This window comes from Pelodiscus sinensis, chromosome 1 (assembly GCF_049634645.1).
Source record: "Pelodiscus sinensis isolate JC-2024 chromosome 1, ASM4963464v1, whole genome shotgun sequence".
In the NCBI taxonomy this organism is placed as follows: Eukaryota; Metazoa; Chordata; order Testudines; family Trionychidae; genus Pelodiscus; species Pelodiscus sinensis.
The window spans coordinates 65609168-65633140 of record NC_134711.1 but is presented as its reverse complement, the minus strand read 5'-3'; the positions used below and the strand labels follow the sequence as shown (position 1 = coordinate 65633140).

The 23973-nt window shown below is 42.1% G+C and overlaps 1 protein-coding gene across 4 annotated transcripts in view; it reads right to left on the bottom strand.

Moving 5' to 3' along the window:
• TBC1D15 (TBC1 domain family member 15) overlaps positions 1-23973 on the bottom strand; it is a 78414-nt gene that overhangs the window by 38741 nt on the left and 15700 nt on the right. For 2 of the 4 annotated variants that reach the window (XM_006121546.4, XM_075931905.1), the window contains 4 exons: positions 17019-17130; positions 9411-9509; positions 9082-9156; positions 5555-5693 (listed from right to left, as the gene is read on the bottom strand). In XM_006121546.4, the coding sequence (XP_006121608.1) occupies positions 5555-5693; positions 9082-9156; positions 9411-9509; positions 17019-17030 (325 nt within the window). In that variant the 5' untranslated portion in view covers positions 17031-17130. The other 2 variants (XM_014572783.3, XM_006121545.4) reach the window with 2 other exon arrangements.

The window sequence follows — 23973 nt, the reverse complement described above, 5'->3', positions numbered from 1 at the left end:
CAGGACGTTGGCCACCCTCTTGTAAAGTTCTTGGAACGACTTAAAATCGTCTCATGCTGTGGGAGGAGGGGACATCATTGTGTTATCAGGGAAGATGATGAGATGTGCATCGGTGGGTATGACGAGACAGAAGACTCTTCATCACTTGAGGCTGATTCATCTTCCTCCAGGTAAGTTGAATATGTCCAGGGAGGGTAAAGAGGTGGCCCTCGATGGTGTAGATGAAGTTGACTGAGGCTGTACCTGTTGCACTTCCTGGGCTCTGTAAGGGGCCCAGGGTCCCAGTACAGCTAGTTGGCTGACAGTGGTACTGGAGGGGGCAGCCATTAAGTTCGCCACCATTGCAGAGGAGCTTGTTGCTGCTGCTGCTGCTAGGGCTGCATTGGGGAGGAATGCCTTGGTATATGAGTATTAACCAAGGTCTCCCTGTCTTCATCGCTTGAGAGTGGCAGTGCTGAGCCTGTAGGAGAGGAGAGAGTAAACCTGCTAGATGTGGGAGTACCGTTGGTGCCAAATAGTGGGGTCACTGGCATGGATATTACTCTGAGCTTCTCTACCATTGTGAAAAGCTGTGGCACCGAGGCCACTGGTGCTGAAAGCAATATGGAGAGCATTACGGCCACCATGATGCTGATCGTGTTGGATGTGGGGTCACTGATGCCAGGTGCTTGTGCCTCGTTGGAGCTAGAAGCAGCATAGGTGCCAATAATGCCGAATGAGACCTAGGTTTCTTCAGTGCCAGCAGTGCATCTGAAGGAGCTGACTTAGCCCTTGCTTTCATCGGTGCAAAGGCAGAGGCACACGGTGCAGCAGCACCAATTTTGACTTGGGCTTGTCTGGTGCCTTAGCACCTGCCTTACTGAGGTCTTTGGACTCTCAGGAATCTATGTCAGACAGCCCCAGTACCTCCCTGTCTGGTGCCCTAGTCAAGGTCGGTGCAGGGGTTATTTTGGGGGTTTGCTCCTAATTTTTGGAAGGAGAGTTACACCTTTACTTGAAGAATGGGATCTCTTTCTAGGCTGGTCAGAGGAAGAGTCCGTGGCACCAGAGACTGAGGGAGCAGCCTTCTCAGACACGGCCAATGGAGCGGGCTGTCAAGGTGGAGTGGAGTGCTCCGGATCCGAGGCTGGTCTCATGGTGTTCTCAAGGGAGTGAAGCTTCATTTGAAGCTCCCTGCCTTTATGTACATGGGTTGTTAACTGCTTGCAGTGCTGGCACTGGGAAGTGGCATGTGCCTGCCTGAGGCACCAAACACACTGTAAGTGCCCATCAGAGACAGGGATTAAGAGCCTGCAGGACAGATAGTGTTTGAAGCCTGCAGAGCCTGGCATCCCAGTAAGGAAATGTTATCAAGGCAAAACAGCCCTGACAGCAAAGAAATTTTGTTTTAAACAATAACTGTTTTAACTATTAAACTGAAAAACTATACTACACTATCACTAACTGTTACCCTAACAATAACAATGAACTATGAAGTTCTGAAAAAGGCTGGAGAGCAACTGAGGTTCTGACGGACACCGGCGGCTTTTTGAAGGGATAAGAGTTTCCAATAAACAAAAGACAATATTGAGTATAACTAGGAGGAAATATTACCTTGCAAGAAGAGCAATATTTGAAGTAGGGTGTTTCAGGGTGAGGCATTATCACCCAAAAAGACAAAAAAAAAACAACCCTAAATTGGGAGGGAACGTGAATGAAAGCTCCTGAAAAATTACTGAAACCTAACCAAAATATTATAAAACAGCTATAAAATGATAATTGTCAAAAAGGAATCACTAACCTAACATTAAGCAACCACTATGTGCAGCAATAAAGCAATAAGAGCTAACACTATAGGTGTACAGGACACTGAGCATTCCATTGCAGCCATTGACAGAGAGAAGGAATTGGAGTGGTGGTTGGTCCTACAGTCCTTTATACCTGTGGTTTAAGGGGTACTTAAGGTGCAGGAGTAGACTCAACGGTCTCTACTAACTAAATATCTCTAATATTAAGCACAGACAGCTCATGTGCACCTGGAATGGAATACAAATATAGACATGCACTCTAAGAACCACCATCATTGATGTGTTGCCACATGAACATAAAGGGTCCCTGTCACCAACTCCTAGTGTGGTCTTTTGTAGAGTCTCTGCTGCCCTGACTGGCACTCCTTAGTTTGCCCCAGGCACAACAGTTTTTGGACACACTAGAAATTGTTTCAGTCTTTTGGCCGCGTTCTTGGAGGCAGCCTGATGCAAGGATGTTACCCATTAGCTATTCTAGGGCTTTTTAACCTTTCTTTCCTTCTCTGTACTCTCCCCTTTATAGCAGGCTTTGTTTCCTCTACTGGGTGAAGTTGTTGGAGCCAGTGTCCATGATTGGCAGTTTGGGCAGCTGTGTGATTGCTGTCTAGCTGTTTACCTGAAAACAGGAGAGGCTCAATACGGGGTTTGTAGGCCCCATTCACTCCTCAAGTTATAGGACTGGATTCTAACACAGAGCAAGACAATGAATATAAAAAGATGGAGGGGGATTGCAGAGGGAGAACAAAAGTAACTAGTAGAGATCCCACAATTACAAGCAAAATAATGAGAAACATAAGAACTGGGCATGTTCTAATTATAAAAACTTGATGGTCTAGATCAGGAGTGGCCAATAATTTTTGACTGGGGGCCACTTCAGAAACTGTTCAAGTGGCTCTGGGCCATCCCACAAGGGTCAGGGCCTCAGGCAGAGGGAGCAGGGCCAGGACACTTCTGTTCTTCCCTGCCCAAAGACCCTGATTGGTCTGGGGATGGGGGAGCATGTGAAGTCTTTGCCCACGCCCCCTTCCCCAGAGAGAACAGCCAGCTGTTCTGAACAGGTGGCAGCTCTCTGTAGACACCTGCACCCCTGGTGAGGGGAGGAGACTTTGCACGCTCCTCCCCTTCCTCCCCCTTCCCCCCCCCCCACCTGTCCCCACGTCTATCAGGGCCTTGGGGGGAGGGGAGCACACTAAGTCTGCCCTCACCCTGCCAGGGAGCGCTGCTTACCATCACCCATCAGCTGAGCAACAGCTGGCAGTTGACTTTCAGTGTCAAGCCCCTTGCCGGGCAGGAGGAGACTTGGCACGCTTCTCCCACCCCCAGGCCAATCAGGGCTTGCAGACGGAAGTGTGCAAAGTCTCCTCCTGCCCTGCCCGACCTGCAAGGAGTGCGCTTCTAAGCATCACACGCTCGTTGCAGGGAAAGGGCAGGCCGGGAGGAAACTTTGCGTGCTCCCCCGTCCCTAGGCCTTGATTGGCCTGGATGCAGGATGTCTGCAGGCTGGACCAATCCACTTGGCGGGACAAACCTGGCCCGCAGAGGCCCTTTTCCCACCTGGGATCTAGATATAAAAAACAGATGGTTCCAACTTCTTTCAGTTTTCCAATATTTATTTTCTTATTTTACCAAATAAGAAATGACCAGTATTTGGGAAGAGGAAGAAATGCCATCTGACCTCCGTGATGCCGTGATAGTTGCTCTGTACAAGAATACGGGTGCAAGAGCCGATTGCGGGAACTCGCTGCTTTCCATTGCCGGGAAAATCTTTGCCCGCATCATCCTGATCAGACTGATTTCGACAGTTTCAGAAGGGAGTCTCCCTGAGTCACAATGTGGTTTCCGCGCGATCGCAGTACTGTCGATATAATCTTCGTAATGAGACAGGTGGAAGAGAAGTGCCTTGAGCAGAATATGAAACTCTACTCTGTCTTCATTGATCTGATGAAGGGAGTCAACACGGTTAACAGAGATGCATTGTGGATCATCCTCAGGAAGCTGGGTTGCCCAACAAAGTTCATCTCACTCATCAAGCTGTTTCACGACAACATGACAAGAGAGGTACTCTCAGATGGTGCGCCATCTGAGAAATTCAACATCTCCAATGGCGTGAAACAGAGCTGCGTATTTGCCCCGGTGCTTTTTAACCTGTTCTTCGCTCAAGTCCTCATGCATGCTGTCAGAGACTTAGATCTTGGTATTTATATCAGATACTGTTTGGATGGTGCAATGTTTGATTTGAGACGCCTTACTGCAAAGACCAAGACACTGGAGAGGCTTATCACCAAAGCGCTGTATGTTGACGACTGCGCCCATATGGCACACCAAGAGCACCACCTGCAGACCATCATTGACAGATTCTCTGAAGCATCTAAACTATTCGGTCTCACGATTAGCCTCAGAAAAACAGAAGTCCTCTTCCAGCCTGCACCAAGTAGTACTCCTCCACAGCCATGTATCGCTATTAATGGTATACAACTGAAGGTAGTACCTGGGCAGCACAATATCAAGTGATGGATCCCTTGACAAAGAGATTATAGTGAGGATCCAGAAAGCCAGTCAGGCACTTGGGAGATTGCGTATTAAAATTCTTCAGCACGAAGATATTCGCCTATCAACTAAAATCAAAGTATAGAATGCCGTGGTCCTCACCTCTCTCCTGTATGGCTGTGAAACATGGATCCTGAACTGTAGGCACATCAAGCGGATGGATCAGTTCCACATGTGCTCCCTACGATAAACCATGTGAGTACGCTAGCAGGACCGAATTACTAACCAAGATGTGCTTGACAGTTCCACAAGCATCAAAGCCAAGATCCTCCAGATCCAGCTTTGATGGTCTGGCCAAGTTCTCCACATGGACGAAAGCAGGATCCCGAGGCAGCTGTTCTACGGGGAGCTGGTACGTGGTAGTTGCAAACAGGGACGCCTGAGGAAGAGGTATAAGGATAACCTGAAGACCAACTTGCAGTGGACAGGCCTTTAACCTCGACAACGTGAACTTGCTGCTGCAGACAGGACTAACTGGCGTTCCCTTACGAGAAAAGCAGTGACAAAGTTTGAGGACAACCGTCGCCAATGCCTCGCAGCTGCACGTGAAAGACAACTCAGAGCTGTGTTCTCTCCTGTTCTGACAACCGGCGTCCCATGCCCTATTTGTAGCCGCATGTGTGCTTCGACCTTTGGGCTCCGGAGCCACATGTAATGCACAACATGTCTTCCTCGGCTCCCGAGAGGCAACCAACAACAATTTTACCAAAATTGTAGTATTAAGTATGAAACAGAGTACAATTCTCCAAATACGTGTCTTTTTTTTATGTGCATGCTTTCACTGCATAGTAGTATATTAAAACTTCTGCTAGTGTTCCAATAGTGAAGTAGCATCTGCCTAGTACAGCATTAATTTTCTCATTCATTTGTTCAAATTTCACTTGCTTGAGATACATGTTAGTTTTATGCCCTGTAAGACTGTCATAATGCATTACTATGCCTCAGTAGGGTGAACTTTTAAAATGCTAGCAAGACTAAAGCTTCAATCACATTCTCCCTAAAGTTTTTTTAGAGAGGAAATTAAACTGAACCAGACAGCTTTGTGGGGGCAGAGATCAACTGACTTGAAAAAACGTGATTCGAGCCACAAGTTACCTCAGCAGTTCAGTGTCTGAGGGAATACATTCTAGAGTATTTTTATAAGTAAACAGCTCTTTTAAAACTAAAAGTTAAATAGCAAATGAAATATTTGAAGTTTCAGCATTTATTTTCGCATGCACCTCCATTAGAACGTGGCTTCTTTTTAAACGATACTGTGTTGACCATGTCCCATTCTGCTTCATAATTATTCTGGTGGTCAGACCCCCGGGGAGATTTTTCTTTAGGTGTGTGTGTCCATTCTACAACTGAACTGGAATCCTGAACAAAAAAGACAAAAAAACAACAAAAGACAAAAACTAAAACTGAATTTTATCAACAGCTAATTTCAAGATTCAAAAAACACAAACACCTTTGATAAATTGGAGGTAAGGCCAAAAGTACAAAGACATGAGTGTTAAAATCCTCAAAAGAACAGTTGTCAAATAAATTTAAAAAAGAAAAGAAATGCCATGTTAAATTTAAACTCAGAAGAAAGCCAAACATTAGAAATGTATATAAAAAGACAGTGAAGATCACCCAAATAATCTTAAATCGTCCCAGATAGAGATGCACTAGCATTAAGTAGAAATTTTAAAACAACCTTACATATTCAAAATTGACAAACCGATCTCATCTCAGTAATGACACACTGTATATACTGTTTATTACTCTAAATTGTAAAACGCTCAAGCTACTTCTGCCCTTTCTTACGACCACAACAAACAGAAAGGGAATGATTTTAACAATTCTAGGTTAAATACATAGTATTTTTAAAACAATCATTCCCAACTCCCCACAAAGATTCCATGTGTCAATGATACTAAGAAAAAGAATTGGCATTTGTTCTAAACCAAGATCACAGTGTTAAGGCAGCAACATGGATTAAAAGTAAAAGTTAAGATGGCAAAGCATTACGCTTTGTATTGGAGACAGCTATATACTAAGGTCAATATAAAATCAAATGCTTCCATAGGTGCTGGAACTAAAGATGCTGTGACAATGGTTGACTTATCATATACAGGATTTGATTCAATGGCTCTCAGCATACTAGCTATAAAACTAGTTTTAGCACCCCTGAATACTTTGTGATTCTATTTCAGAATTCCACTTTCTTTTGAATACACCTGCAGAATTTTCTCCAAATGTCAAGTGTGGTCCAACCCTTTAAAGCAGGGGTGGGAAACCTTTTTTGGGCTTGGGGGCCACTGACCCACAGAAAAATCAGTAGGGAGCCACACAAACAAAAAACAAACAAAAAAAACCCACACTGAGGTGGTCCTGACAGAGAAGGGAAAAGACACTCCCCACATTCCCCTCACACACCAGAGCGTAGGGGGGCCCTATGGGGTGTGGGCTGAAATATTGTGCCAGGGTGGGCTCCCAAATGCTGGGGGGAGCCCTGAGCATCAGGGGCCAGATCCACGGAAGTCGGGGACCACATCCATCCTCCAAACCTTAGGTTCCCTAGCCCTACTTTCTTTTTTTAAAGTGACCTTGTAACAAGGGCTGTGGGAGCATAGACCAGATTAACTTTTTTACTCCATAATCTCCATATGAAATCTGATCACTCTGCAAGTAAACACATTTTTCTATTTGTGTGCTCCACAAATTTACAAAAGGCTGTGAGACAAGTTGATTTATACCTGCCTTGTCTATCAACACAAAAAAGGGGCTCTTCAACCTAATTTAGCCCCTCTGGTAATCCATGCCATACCACTGTCTGCAGATTGTCATCAATGACAATTTGCACAAACTCACTGGTCATTTACTAGATGCTATGCTGACTGTCAAAAGCTGATGTTGAGTTTGCTGGGACAGTGACTTGCAAGTTTGTTTGCTTAATCTGCGCAAATTTTATATGGAAATCCATAAATATAGTGAATAAGGAATTCTGCAATATCCTGCAGCCAAGTAGACAGGCATCCACCACCACCCCTTTAAAGGGACAGGAAATCTTGAAATTCCACATGCTGTTTGCTAAGCATGGACAATTCATGTGGCATCTTTACTGCTCACCAGTGAACACTCACACACTAAGCAATCTCCCACGTGAAGTATATCAGAGTTGTAGGTTCTACTGCAGAAGCCTCAAATTCACAGCCCACAGGCCATCTATGGCCAGAACATATTCACAATCTGGCCCAGGAGTCCCAGTGGCCTGGGGAGGGTATGTCTGTACCCATCACCCCCAAACCCTGCCATGGAGAATGGGGGGAGGGGAGAGGTACAGAGGCTCAGGTGACCGCTGTTGCCTCCCTGCACCAGCTCCTCCCTCCCCTCCCACCCCGGTAATCCCAAAGACCACGTCTCTTGGAGGATGGAGCCTGGGACACAGGCACAGACGGGAGATCAAAGCTCTGTGGGGAGAGCTGCAGCCCCACCTCCTTTCCAGCTGTCAGAACCCTTAGTACATACAGGAAGATTTCTCACGGCATGTGGAAGAAGGGCTTTTAATAGGACACAAATCAGTGCCGTGCAAAGTTCAAGGAGCGGGGCAGGCATATCAGAAGTCAAGAGAGTGAAACCATTGCTCTAGTGCTACAACAAAGAGCTGCTTCTACAATAAGAAGCTGGATACCATCCTCAGCTACAACCCCACCCACATGGCCCATGGATAATTCAGGGGGAGTGGATACACTGACAGGTGGCCTCAACCCCAAAGAAAAAGTAGCAGATGAGGAAGTGGAATTAAGAGGATGAGGTGGCACAGGTGACAGGCTTGTCCAGGACCATGGTAAGCCAAGACCTTTTATTGACCCTAGAGGATTCAAGCCAGACCCAGCACTCTGTAGTAGGCATGATGCAGGAGAAGAGAGTTCTCATAAGTTTTCGTTTTGATTTGATACCGCTCTGTACAGGTGTTTTTAAGCAACTACACTAAAGGATCTTTAACATTCTAATGTTTTATGAGGCTTTTATTTCAATAGATTTAGTAGGCAGGGTCCAAAATTGGGCTTAGTATAGTGGGGACTTAGAATTACTATAGCTTAGGTAGATATGAGTTTACCATAGGCACACTTAAAAAAAATTCAAAAGTTAACATCTACACACATAGTAAGACTGCACAGATCCTTTAAAGGCCAACAGAGAGATTTCTGCAACATCAAGAGAGGAGGAGACAATTACTTGTCTTAGGCCTAGTTTTTCTTGACTATGAATTAGAGGTCTGATGTTTGATCATGTTACCTACTTCAATTTAAGATCTTCCAAAATTTAACCAAAATAGGCAAGGTTTAATTATTTGTATTATAATAGCTTTATTTTAGTACATTCCAAACTAGTACAGTTAAAGACAAGATCTTTTCTCTTCTAGATTTAAACCATTTTTGTTAGGGTGTATGAGCTAACATCTTAACACAATATCTTTAAACCTAGATCCACAGAGCAGATCCACAGAGGTAGCACTTCCCTTTTTCATAATCTGAAGACCAGGTTTCACTGGATCCTAGCGACCTCCACTTGGAGGGCAAAACATAACTGTCTTATAGTTCTGTTTGTACATAATGGGGTCCAAGTACAGGCATCAATCCTAGGCATTGCAGTAACAAAATTAACCACCACTCTGAAGAAGTAAATTTCTATTTTTAGGATCGTCTAGCTAAATTTAGCAGATAAACAATAAACCAAACCTGCAGAAAGGGTGAATGCCAGTAATTAATAAGCATACCTTTCCAGCACAGAGGATATTGGACGAGTCCAAAGTATCATCCGATGGTCTCCAGTCTACTATTACTTCAGCTTCCTATAATCCAATCCATCAAACACAACCTCAGTAAGTTGATAATTACAAAAATGCAATTCTCCCTATTTATGCAAAGAATTATATGCATTTATTTATGTATATGTTATTTTAGGTACAGCGGCCAAACAGGATAGTGTTTTTTAAAACACAAACACTCAGGATTTTTATTTTAAACTTACAATATGTTTGGTATATTAGATGCACTGAAGGTAAACAAAAGAAAAAAAATCTAATGAGCTGTATCAAATTATTACCTTTTCTATGACACGTAGTACTCCTGATATTAAACTATCCTGGTCATCATTTTTTGCACAGGATGAATGAATGAAAACCCCTTCTTGTTCATATATAACCTGTAAAAAAATGGATCAACATGCTGAGTTTTTATAGCAAACATTTAGACAACCTAAATAACTAGACAGCTAATACAGAGGGAACTTTACTCACAGTATTATTAAAGGCTATAAAAGTCACATTTACAGCAACAAATGGCACTATACAATTAACCTATACAATTAATCTATAATTTTGATTTGCCCTGAAATTCAAAATTAACCCTGATGTATAAACACAAAGTGAGTTGTCACAGACTTATCCTGGACAAAGAAATGATTGTTGCACAAAATGTTTGATTTCAACTTCAGTATAATGAAAGATTAATTTATAGCAGTGGTTTCAAGTGCCAGTCAGCAGACCAGTGCCGGTCTGCAAACTACTGGCTGCCGGGCCACGATGGCTGCTGGAGCTGAAGCCAGCAGTTTGTGGCGGCTCAGCTACAGTAGCTGGTTTTGCCCAGCGGCAGCATTAAGGTTAATGCGGCGGAGCAGGAGGCAGCAGAGTAGGAGACGACGCCTTCTTTCCTCCCCCCTCCCATCCAGGTAAGATGAAGGGTCGGATGGGGATCTGCACTTCCTCTTGCCCCTGCCTCTATGTATCAGGGCACAAGACATGCCTGGGATGGTGGGGTACAAAGGAAGAGAGAACACGTGTGCTACCAATGATCAATCCCCCCTACTGGCATGGCAGTAACAGCCACACTCCTTAGAAGGGGGCAGCCTTGCTCTGGAGTGCAGGGGTGTTGGGTGAGCATGTGGTGGGGTCACAGGGCAAGAGGGTATTGGCATAGGCTGTAGGGGCCAGAGGTTAAAGGGTCAAATGACATGGGGCATAGGGGCAGGGGTCAAAGTATGTTAGGCACTGGAGAGCCAGGGGCTGGGTTGGGACTGGGCAAACAGGTAACATTTTACCTGTAAAAATGTTACCGGTCCACAAAAAGTTTGTGAATGGGTTTGCTGGTCCACAGTATAAAAAAAGGTGTGCAACCACTAATTTATAAGATCAATGAAACACTGTAGCACAAAGTTACTTGGGGGAATTTTAGACAATTAAAATTAATTTGAATTGTGATCTCTGCTTGTATCTGGGGCGGTCATGTGATTAAAATGATTTGTGTCAACAGATTACCATTTTACTTCATTATTTTTGGATGTTTTCTACATTTTCAAATATATCAATTTCAATTACAACATAAAATATAAAGTGTACAGTATTCAACATTTATTTTTATATGTATATTTTTCGTTACAAATATTTGCATTGTAAAAAACAAAGGAAATATTTTTCAATTAAACTAATAACTACTGTGGTACAATCACTACATAAAAGTTGAAGCAAAATGCAGGACAATGTAGCACTTTAAAGACTAACAAGATGGTTTATTAGATGATGAGCTTTCGTAAGTGGGTCTGGCCCACGAAAGCTCATCATCTAATAAACCATCTTGTTAGTCTTTAAAGTGCTACAGTGTCCTGCATTTTGCTTCAGCTACCCCAGACTAACACGGCTACATTTCTATCACTACATAAAAGTTGAACTTACAAATGTAGAATTATATAAAAAACTGCATGAATAAAACTGTAAAAGTTCAGATCCTTCATATCCACTCAATCCTATTCTTTCTTCAGCCAGTCACTCAAACAAGTGTGTTTACATTTAGCAGGAGATAATGTGACCCATTCTTGCTCACAATCTCACTGGAAAATGAAAACAGGCATTCACGTGGCACTGTTGTAGCTGGCATCTCAGGCTGTGTCTAGACTGGTCAGTTTTTCCGGAAAATCAGCCACTTTTCCGGAAAAACTTGCCAGCTGTCTACACTGGCCGCTTGAATTTCCACAAAAGCACTGACTTCCTACTGTAAGAAATCAGTGCTTTCTGCGGAAATACTATGCTGCTCCCGTTCAGGCAAAAGTCCCTTTTGCGCAAAACTTTTGCGCAAAAGGGCCACTGTAGACAACTGAGATTTGTTTTCCGCAAAAAACCCCCATCGCGAAAATGGCGATGGGGGCTTTTTTGTGCCAAAGCGCATCTAGATTGGCCACAGACGCTTTTCTGCAAAAAGTGCTTTTGCGGAAAACATCCATGCCAATCTAGATGCGCTTTTCCGAAAATGCTTTAACGGAAAACTTTTCCGTTAAAAGCATTTCCAGGAAATCATGCCAGTCTAGACGTAGCCTCAAGGTATTTACATGCCAACTGCACTCAAAATTCACATGTCCCTTCTTGCTCCAACCAGCATTACAGAGGACATTCATCCATGCTGATGACAAGTTCTGCTTGAGTTCAGACTGACACACGTTCATTTTCATCATCTTAGTCAGATGCTACCAGCAGAAGGTTGGTTATGGGGTGGTTTTGTGTGCGCGTGGTTCTGTAGTTTCCAAATTGGATGTTACTCTTAAAACCTGAAAGCATGCTCCATACCTCATGCCTCTCAGATTTTGGAAGGCACTTCTGATTCTTAAATCTTGGGTCAATTGCTAGAGCTACCTTTAGAAATTTCATGTTGATATCTTCTTTATGTTTTGTCAATTCTGAAGTAAAAGTGTTCTTAAGCAAAATCTGAGACCACTATAACATGAAATATATAGCAAAATGCAGGTAAAACAGGGTCAGAGACATACAATTCTCCTCTATGGAGTTCATTTACAAATTTAATTAATGCATTATTTTGTTAACAAGCATCTTCAGCGTGAAAGCATGTTTTCTGGAATGATCATCAAAGCATGAAGATATGTACGAATATGTAGTATATTTAGCATATAATACCTTGCAATACGAGCTACTTAAGTCCCAGGCGAATACCTGTTCTCACTTTCTGGTAACATTGTAAATAAGTGAGAAAAATTATTTGCCATAAATGTAAACAAATGTGTATGTTTTAGCAATTAGCTGAAGAAAAAGTAGGACTGAGCGGATCTATAGGTTCTTTGTAAGTTTTACATTGCATTCAAAAACAACAGTCATTTAACAAAAAAAAAAAAATCAACATTTGTAAGTTGCACTTGTGATAGAGAACTTATATGAAGTGAATTGAAAAACACTTGTTTATCATTTTACAGTGCAAATATAAAGAGAACAGTGTAAAGTTTTTATTCTGTATTGTAACTGAAATCAGTATTATTTAAAAATGTGAGTTAACTCTAATCAACTACCCTATTATTTTACTCTATAAACGGAATTGAAGTGCATCAGAAGTTGAAGATTTGTTATGTAAACTGTTTCTGCTGAATGAGACGATATTTTCCCATATATTAAAAAAAATGTATCTTCAAAATAATCTAAACACAGTGTTCTCCTCTACCAAGATTCAACATGATCTCCTGTCCTGTTTGATATAAATAACCTTAATCAAAGGACATGAAAACCAGGGTTTGTGTGAATCTGAATAAACTCACTATTTGGCTGGGGAATAGGGGAATCTAGTGGGAAAAAACTTCAAACACTCAATATCAAGGTTTTGAGAAAGAAACATAAAACATGTAATTCACTTTGTAGGCATATTTGTTCTTGAAATATAAAATGGCATGAATTGATCAAAATGGATAAATGTACACTTCTGGAAATAAAATCTAACAGCTGTCTCTACTAACTACTCAGATTTTTTAATCTGTGTTAAAAACCAATACCCTTTCACAAACTTATTTGTTTTTTTAGACCATTTAAACCATTATATTTTCAAACACAGTAATCCAAATTTGGTAAACACATGTTACGTGGATGCTGCACTGGCTGGACAGAGTACAGGGCTGAAAAAAAAAAGGCAAAACTGAATTTAACTCTGCAGTCTTCCATAAATGTATTATAATTTTTTATGTAACCAACAATCTTATTCACAAACATAAAATTGAATCATTAATTTTAAATGCTAGAGACAAGAAATGAGTGGGGTTGCATATCACCAGTTTTGGACAATCTAGTACAGCAAAAACACAAAAAAAAATTGAAATATCCCTATGTTCAAATGTTACTGATCTGGTCAAGCTCTCCTTGCTGGGCACTCACCAGACTTCTGTGAGGGGATCCAAATACTGAATCCCACATGCTCATGGCTTAATGGGACTTAACAGAGTACAGGCACTGTCCCTGACTACAGTCTCACAGACATGTCTTTCAGATGCAGACCTTATTTCTAACAGAACTCTTAGCAATGGGAACCCAGTAGTCCAAATGCCTAGACAACAAAACTATGCCTTCTGCCACAAGCCTCTCCAGTTGCTCTTGCACATTCCCCAGAATTCCAACAAGGTGTGAGCCTTCCGTAGGGTTTAGCATTTGACTAGCCCAAAAATTACTGGCATATCGACAGATCAAATATTGCCAAAAATTGTCTAATATAATAAAGCACTAATTTATTAGACAGTAAACAAAAAGAATGAGTTCATAGTCTCCAAAACTCTTACCCTTAGATATTTATGCCTAATAAAAAACTGTTATTTCCATTCTATTCATCTGATGAAGTGGGTTTTACTCATGAAAGCTCATGATTCTATATATTTTTGTTAGTCTCTAAGATGCCATAGGACTACTCATTGTACAAAAAACAAGTTACTTAAGAGATGTTTGTGACAGGGTGAGGTCACAGACGACCCCGGGGAAAGGGGGCCTTCCTGGAGTGCTGACAAAGCCACGGACACTCGCCTTCCTGTTTTCTGGAGCTTCTCACTGCCCTGTCCTGTTGAGTCAGCTCCCTGGTCTCCCGCAGCCAAAGCACAGAGCTGAAATCACTGCTTCCCACCACAAGGAGCAGTACAGACACTGAAATGCTTCAGATCCAAGGAAAATGCAGTTTTAGGCCCAGCTTCCTGGGATACTACTCCCCAAATGGGATCAGAACCCCATTTGGGTAAGCCCCCTTTTACAATGGAAGGAGGATGTATACACTGATTGCTCCCCCAGGTAACAATTATTTTCACTTGGCTTGATGATAATAAGAGATTTTATTAAGTACAAGTGGTAGGATTTAAGTGGTTGTAAGTGATAAAAGGAAGAGCAAAGTAGATTACAAATTTAAAAACAACAAAAAATGCTTAGCTAATCTAACATTAAAACCTCAGTACAAACTTATTACAAACTCACCCTGAAACTGTTCTTATTCCTGCTAAACCTTCAGAACCAGGGCAGTCTCATTTTCCCTGGGATCTCTGGTTCACTTTCTTAGGAATGGCATGCCACACAAAGATCAAGACCCTGCTAAGCTTCCCATTGTTTTACAGATTCTCATTTTTACTTGGCAAGTCCCTACCAGTTAGAGAGATCACATAGCTTCCTCGGACCAACCATTGCTATGACTTAAAGGACAAAAGGGGCTGCTTACATATGATTGCCCAGACACTGAGGCATCCCAGCATTGGAAACACACTTGATGGCTTTCATTTGCACATTTAAAAACCATTTCATACGCCATATATTTAACTTTACACACAAGAATGATACATACACCAAAATACGATATACAGATCCAGTGAATTAAGACATTCAGATTGATAGATAACATGAGGCAATTTGTCCCAAGCATCTCTGAGTTATGCATATTTGTGTCCATAAATCCATTTCATGAAGCATGAGGGTGTGACAATGTTAACATCACAATGTTAACTCAGAAAAATGCAGCACACAGTGAAATGAAGTTCTTAAATATGAGTTTTACTACTTTAAGCAGTGTTATGCTAGTATTTAAATGTGAACATTATTCAATACTGAACAGTTGCAAAAGAAAAGAAAATTAAATTAAATAAATATACAGTAACTATAAAAGAAGGTCATTTTTACACTCTAGTGGGAAGCAGGGTCGTCCCAAGGAGGGGGCAGAGCAATTATAAAAGAAACAGGTACATTATGCACTGATGGTACGCAGGGCCATCCTGAGGAGGGCATAGGGCCTGGTGCAACCTAGAGATGTTAAATATCAATTAACTGAATAGTTTATTAACCTCATGAATTCTTATCCGTTAGTCAACTATTCTATAGTCCCTGGGGGCAGGACCAGCAGCCAGTGCGCTCAGGTCCCACTCCCAAGGAGCCCCCAGCCACTCCGCGCTGTTGCCTCTGTACCAAAAGCAGTAGTATGAGATGCCAGGAGGGAGCTGGTCCATGAGGGGAGCCGTTTTTAAAACCAGCTCCCCTCCCAGATCAGCTTGCCTCTTGCCCTGTGCTGCTGCCTCCGATAAAGAGGCAGCAGCATGGGGTGGCAGTAGCCCCTGTTAGGGTGGGAGAGGTCTGAGCTCCCGGACCCAGCATGAGCAGGAACTAAGCTGAGCTGACTACCCACCTGGCTCCTAATATACTTTAAATGCAGAGCCACAGCAGGGGTAGGTCCCAGACCCAGTGAGAGTCAAAGCTGAGCCGGGCTGCTGGCCAGCCTGTTAAAAAATGTACTGGCCAGCCTATAAGTTTTTGCTCATCAGTTAATCAACTACACTATTACATCTCTAGTGCAACACACACACACACACACACACACACACACACACACAACTGGCTGCTGAGAAGCCACATGCAGTGGGCCAGGAGACAGTGGTGTGGTGTAGTGGAGCAGAGCAGGCTGCCAGGCCACTCTGGCTCCCATCATGTCGTCGCCTCACCAAACCCCCATAATCCTCCATTCTTTCCTGTCCATAGACCAGTTGGGGCAGCCACCACGGAGGCCACAACGCACAGGGCCTGGGGCAGCCTCCCTGATTCATCATATGGATGGGACAGCTCCGATGGTAGGCAAACATCAGGACAACCTTTCAAGCATCTAAATGGCTATGCCTGTACTGTCTTTATGTTGGGGAAGCAGGTTTAATGACTGTGAACCTTCCTCTCTCTCCCCCACCCCTCTCCCTTCTGAGTTAATTTCTGTATATTGGGTAGACAGTTTAGACTGTCAACTTATTGCGATAGGAACTGTGGCCTTCTGGCTTTTTTAATGTGTTCCGTAAACCACTATCTGTATTGATGATCTGGTATACAAATAAAGATATACGTGGTTACATACAACATTTATTCTGGAATATTCCCCCAATCAATATGTTCAGTTTTCCAATAGTTCAGCTTTTTTTCCCCAAAAGGTGGTCTTAGCGTGAAGTGAAAAAACAAGGTATTTAAATAGGCTTTCATACAGATGGCACCCTAACACGATCAAAAAGATAAACTATCACCTATATCAGGTCATTCTTGTTGGAATATATCTGAAAGTGGACAAAATATAGGCAGCCAGTTGACTAGCTAACAAACCTAGCTTACTGGCTTACAGTTTACCTAGTCAGTGGCACCTGATCGTGAAAGCCACTCTTTACTTACATAGCATGAGAAGTACATAGAGCTATACAAAATAATCAACACACCTACATTTCCCTGACTCAGGTTACTCACCACGCTTATGAGTTATTTGGGCTTGGGTAAAATCCTCTGAAGCGTCTGGAATCCTTCTGAAACTCAGCTTCTCTTCAAAATCACGGAGACTTTCTAGCTCAGCTAGCCTTCTCTGACTCAGTCTGTCCCACAATTAAACAGGACTCTGCTTCTATGAAACATACCTGCCTCTTCATCTCTCCTGACCAAAGCTTTGTGTCAATCTCAAGACTGTATGTCCTCTTCCAATCCCTGGGTTCTTTGTTCTTCTTCTGGGAATGTTCCACTCCTCCCTCCCTGCAAAGAAGCTGGTGTAACTAACTTCTTTGTTAACTTCCATACCATATACCCATTATCCCAACGTTCTTCCACCAGAACAGGAGACCATACAGGTCTAATTGTTCTCCATTATATCCAGGCTTGTGCTACAGTGGCTTTCTGAAAATCGTGGATTTTGCATCCATATAGAGGCATTCCAGGACACAAGAGTTCGTAATATCAACCAATATTCATAAATCAAACTTTCTCAGTGAAGAATTCAAAGGCAGTGATGTTAGATAGAGGGTAATAGAAGAGTCGACTAACCGCAAGAATTCGTAGTGGTTAGTCGACTATTCTATAGTCTCCAAGGTCAGCAGCCAGTGTGCTCCAGCCTCTCTCCCAGGAAGTCCCCTGGCACTCTGTGTCACTGCCTCTATATTAGAGGCAGCAGCGTGGGGGGGCCAGCAGGAGCCGGTCCGCCAGAGGAGCCAGTTTCAAAACCAACTCCTCTCACGGACCAGCTACCTGATACAGAAGCAGCAGCGCAGGATGGCAGATGTCCCTGTCCACGGGGGATCCGAGCTCCTTGTGGTCAAAGGCTGCTGGTGAGAGAGGGGCTGCTGCCAAAGCAGCCTCTGTCCATGGCCAGCTCGGACCCCACACAGACAGGGACTGCTACTGGGGACCAGCCTCTGTCTGCAGGGAGCTGGGACTGCCCCCATGGACAAGGGCTGCTGCTGCAAAGCAACCTCTGCTCAAGGCGGGCCAGGCCCCACCATAGGGAGAAGCTGCTTCATGGCAGTCTCCCATGTGTCCCGGAAGCAGCACGGGGAGGGGGGGGGGGGAGTTCAGCACCACAGAGTCCGTGCTGGGGGAAACTGGTTTTTAAGCCAGCTCTCCTCAGCTCTGGCTCCTGCTTCCCCCTGCTTGCCGCCTATGATACAAAGGCAGTGGCAGGGGAGGAGGGGGAATGCAAGTAGTCAACTAGACTAACCTTTAAGTCTATGCTTATCATTTAATCATCTGGTTGTCTATTCGTTCACATCCCTATTCAAATAAGTGCTATTCTCTCTTGAAACCAGTGTTTTAACATTTTTCCAACTACAGAAGTCTTGAATATTTTAAGATAGGGGGGGAAAAGCCCAATTCCTAGATTAAATTATTTTACCATTATTTTCTTGCTACCCCTCTGCTCCTTCCACAGATAGCAGCCTCCCTTTCCAAAGGACAGATTAAGTGCTACTATCCATGGAAATCCAATTACCAAGTAATTCAAGATAATGATATTGATCTACACACCTCCTCAGGGTTTGTGACTTAAGAAATCACCTCTTTGCTAATGCTGCAATGCAGTAGTTGAGGAACTTAAGCTAAGTGTCCAGACTTTTAAAATCTGGTTTGGTAGGACATTCTCTTTCATATCAATCCGTAGCCCAAGGTATGAGAAGCGATGGGAAGAACATTCTTGTGGTGAGAAGAACACTTCAACAGTCCAATACTGTGGCATTTAATTTCAAGAAGGGGAACTACGCAAAAATGAGGAGGTTAGTTAAACAGAAATTAAAAGGTACAGTGACTAAAGTAAAATCCCTGCAAGCTGCATGGACACTTTTCAAAGACACCATAATAGAGGGCCTACTTAAATGTACACCCCAAATTAAAAAACATAGTAGAAGAACTAAAAAAAGAGCCACCGTGGCTTAACAACCATGTAAAAGAAGCAATGAGAGATAAAAAGACATCTTTTAAAAAGCGGAAGTCAAATCCTAGTAAGGTAAAAGAGAAAGGAGCATAAACACTGCCAAATTAAGTGTAAAAATGTAATAAGAAAAGCCAAAAGGAATTTGAAGAACAGCTAGCCAAAAACTCAAAAGGTAATAACAAAATGTTTAAGTACATCAAAAGCAGGAAGCTTGCTAAACAACCAGTGGGACCCCCTGATGATCGAGATACAAAAGGTACACTTAAAAGACAATAAAGTCATTGCAAAGAAACTAAATGAATTCTAACGAGGATGTTAGGGAGATTCCCAACCTGATCCGTCCTTTCTAGGTGACAAATCTGAGGACTTGTCACAGATTGAAGTGTCATTAGAGGAGGTTTTAGAATTAATTGATAAACTTAACTGTAACAAGTCACTGGGACCAAAGAGCATTCACCCAAGAGTTCAGAAAGAACTCAAATGTGAAATTGCAGAACTATTAACTATGGTTTGTAACTTATCCTTTAAATCAGCTTCTGTACCCAAAGACTGGAAGATAGCTAAAGTAATGCCAATATTTAAAAAGGGCTCTAGATGCGATCCCGGCAATTACAGACCAGTAAGTCTAATGTCAGTACTGGAAAAATTAGTTGAAACAACAGTAAAGAATAAAATTGTCAGACACATAGAAGAACATAATTTGTTGGGAAAAAGTCAACATGGTTTCTGTAATGGGAAATCATGTCTTACTAATCTATTAGAGTTCTTTGAAGGGGTCCACATGTTTGTTGACAAGGGGGATCCAGTAGATATAGTGTACTTAGATTTCCAGAAAGTCTTTGACAAGGTCCCTCACCAAAGGCTCTTACGTAAATTAAGTTGTCATGGGATAAGAGGGAAGATCCTTTCATGGAGTGAACTGGTTAAAAGACAGGAAACAAAGGGTAGGAATAAATGGTAAATTTTCAGAATGAAGAGGGGTAACTAGTGGTGTTCCCCAAGGGTCAGTCCTAGGACTAATCCTATTCAACATATTCATAAGTTATCTGGAGAAAGGGGTAAACAGTGAGGTGGCAAAGTTTGCAGATGATACTAAACTGCTCAAGGTAGTTAAGGACCAAAGCAGACTGTGAAGAACTTCAAAAAGATCTCACAAAACTAAGTGACGAGGCAACAAAATGGCAAATGAAATTTAATGTGGATAAATGTAAAGTAATGCATATTAGAAAAAATAACCCCAACTATACATATAATATGATGGGGGCTAATTTAGCTACAACTAATCAGGAAAGAGATCTTGGAGTCATCGTGGATAGTTCTCTGAAGACGTCCATGCAGTGTGCAGCAGCAGTCAAAAAAGAAAACAGGATGTTAGGAATCATTAAAAAAGGGATAGAAAAGAAGACAGAGAATATCTTATTGCCCTTATATAAATCCATGGTACGCGCACATCTGGAATACTGCATATAGATGTGGCCTCCTCATCTAAAAATATATATATACTGGCATGAGAAAAGGTTCAGAGAAGGGCAACTAAAATGATTAGGGGTTTGGAACCGGTCCCATATGAGGAGAGATTAAAGAGACTGGGACTTTTCAGCTTGGAAAAGAGGAGACTAAGGGAGGATATGATAGAGGTATATAAAATCATGAGTGGTGTGGAGAAAGTGAATAAGGAAAAGTTATTTACTTGTTCCCATAATATAAGAACTAGGGGCCACCAAATGAAACTAATGGGCAGAGGGTTTAAAACAAATAAAAGGAAGTTCTTCTTCACAAAGCCCATAGTTAATCTGTGGAACTCCTTGCCTAAGGAGGTTGTGAAGGGTTTAAAAGATAACATCCATGAATTTATCTAGTTAAGTCCATAAATGGCTATTAGCCAGTATGGGTAAGGAATAGTATGGATGCCTCTAGCCTCTGTTTGTCAGAGGGTGAAGATGGATGGCAGGAGAGAGATCACTTGATCATTACCTGTTCGATTCACTCCCTCTGGGGCACCTAGCATTGCCCACTGTCAGTAGACAGGGTACTGGGTTGGATGGACCTTTGATCTGACCCAATATGGCCATTATTATGTTCTTAGTCCATCTGCTTAGAGAAAGCTTTGCCGACAGGCAATCAGGATGATCTAGTTGTGGAAACTGTCCTATAGTCAAATTTATTATGATCAATCAACTCTTTCACAAGACTAATTTTAACACATATAACATGGGATGTTGGGTATAAAGCACTTATTTTTGAATTCATAAAATGTTGAGACTTATTTAAAATCATAAATACATAGAGAGACTGAGGATGTGTTAATGTGGATAAAGATTTGTGAAAAAAATTAATCTCACAACAGAATTCCTAACTAGGGATGTTAGCATATAGTCATTTAAACAATTAACTGATAAGCCTGGGCTCACTGGTTAATCCAAATGACTACACACGACACACCCTTGCTGCCTCTGAATCAGAGGCAGCAAGGTGGGGGAGGTAGGAGCCAGTGTCTGTGGGGATAAAAGTCGGCTTCCCATGTGTGCTGGTTCCTGCTGAGTAGCCTGCCCTTCTTTCCCTCCCCCTGCTGCTTCCCACAGAAGGGGAGGGAAGTTGTGCTCAGGGGGGAGCTAAGTACCAAATTCCACGGAGCTGCCTGCCCTACCACACCCACGCTGTTGCCTCTGTTCCTCAGTTTAGTAAGAAAAAAAAAGCAGAAGCTCTAGAACAGAGCAAGCCATGTAACACTGGCACTCAGTCAATCAAAATCTTCAGTCAATAATATTTAGTTTAATGACATTTTTTAGTTTCAAAAGCAACTCTCTCATGGATGAGCTAAACTAGAAATAGCAATATATATTTGTTTAAACTATTTTATTTTTACATTAATATTTCTGTTGCACAATTTAATATTCTTAGATTTTTTTTTTTACCAAATAAAATGTAAGTGACTTCATCTTTATGTCAAAGAAAGTCTTATGAGAACAAAATTAACCAAGGAATCAAACAAGACAGATAAGAAATTCTTAAATTGCTATATACTAATGCAGTGGTTCTCAGTGGTCTAATCAGCACAGAGTTGCAGCCCATGTGACATCCTCAGGGACATACAGGTAGTACTGGATGTGGCCCACAACAACAAATAGATTGAAAACCACTGCACTAGTTGTAACAAAGGAATTCAAATTGTTCAATAATGAGCATAAATTGATCTAGCTGGTATTATTAAAACTTGATGGAACGATCCCCATGATTGGAATGTTAATAATCGATGGTTATAATCTATTTAACAGGAAGGATAAAGAGGGCAAAGGAGGAAGAAAGGGGCACTAGCAAAAATAACATTACAGTAGAACTTCAGAGTTACGAACATCAGAGTTACAAACTGATCAACCACACGCTGCATTAGGAAGGACGCAATCAGGCAGTAACAAGGACCATAAAAAGTGGCGAGGGCAGGGCACATACAGTACAGTGTTACAAGTAAACTACTAAAAATAAAGGGAAAGTTTAAAAAAAGATTTGCCAAGGTAAGGAAACATTTTTAACTGTTCTTTTAAATTAAAATGGTTAAATGCACTTTTCTTCTTCATAATAAATTTTCAAAGCTGTGTTTAGTCAATGTTTAATTGTAAACGTCTGAAAGAACAGTAACATTTTGTTCCACAGGTGACTCGTGTTAGCATTCAGGAGATGCGCTGCTCTCCTTCACAAAAATTTTGATTGCCCCCACATGGCCCCTTCCTGACTCCTCCTGCAGGCACCAGTCATCCCTGTTTTGTTCAGAGTTATGAACATTTCAGCATTATGAACAACCTCCATTCTAAGGTGTTTGTAACTTTCTATTGTAGCTGTTTCCAAGTAACAGGTAACTCTGAAGAAAACTGAAATTGTATGAAACAATGAGAAGTCCTGTGGCATTGAGAAGACTGTGGGGGTTTATCAGGATACTGCTTTTTTTTTTTTTTTTTTTTTGCAGAAGAGCAAACACGCTCTTTCAGAAGCCTCTGTATTCCTTGTTCTATGAAGAAGAAGGGGGCTTTGGAAAGAGGGGACGTTTCAGCCATTTGGCCCAGTCTAAATGGGCCAAATGTCAGAAAAGCCTCTTCCAACAAAAGAATCAGAAAAAAGTACGCAAAATGCAGAGTGTATTTTGCATACCTTTTTCCAACAAAAACGTGTAGTCTAGCCATACCCTCTGAGACTAACAAAAATATACATCTTTCATAGGTAAGACCCACTTTGGATGAAATGCTTATGAATCAATCTATCAAAAAGCACAACTTGTGTTTGCTATAGACCAGCAAATCACACTAGAGAACAAGCAGAGTGGCTTCTTATGCACCTATCTATAATGTATAAGAAAACACCCTGTGTGGTCACGGGTAGCTACAGTTTGAGACACACATGTTGGAAAGCTCATGTTGCCAGTATTAAAATGTCCCTGCAATTTGTAAATATTATAGATCAGTGATTCTCAGGACCCCAAAGTGGATTGTGGCCCCATTGTAAGGAGTCACCAACGCTGACTTAGACTTGCTGGCACCGAGGGCTGAAGCCTGTGGGAACATACACCTTCAACTTCACAAAACTGAGTGCTTAAAAAAACCACACTAATTAATTTGACCTTATCTCGTAGTATACACAAGGCCTAAATCTCTAGAGTGTCACCAATAAGTGCGGATGCTCAAGCCTTGCATTACAAACTCATGGTCCATGAACTCAAGTCCTGATAATCCTTAGTTTACATAGTCTTTCATCTTCTTTCCTCCATCTTTTAAAAATAGAGCTCTAAGGACAATATATCAACATATCATTACTGATTTGTACTGCAACTTCTTCTACATCAGGAGATTGGGAATCAACTGTAGTACATCCTGTATTCAAATCTTATTAAATGTAATCATGAACTACTACAAAAAAAGTTGTGCAAATTGAATATCCCTAGACTGGCACCCGAGTGGTCCCAAACAAGGAAATTTGCCAGAACAGGGGAGGTCAGGTGTCCAGGCTCTCCCAGGGCTCCCCTTCCTGGCTGTTGCCTCAGAAGAATCGAGAGGCCTGACCTCCTCTGACCCACTTGCCTGGTTCTGCTCTGCACTCTGGCCCCATGTAGAACGGTAGCTGCTCCAGGGGTTCCCCATCCCAGTGCAGGGCAACAGCTCCTCCTGAGGATTCCTGACACCCAATCACCT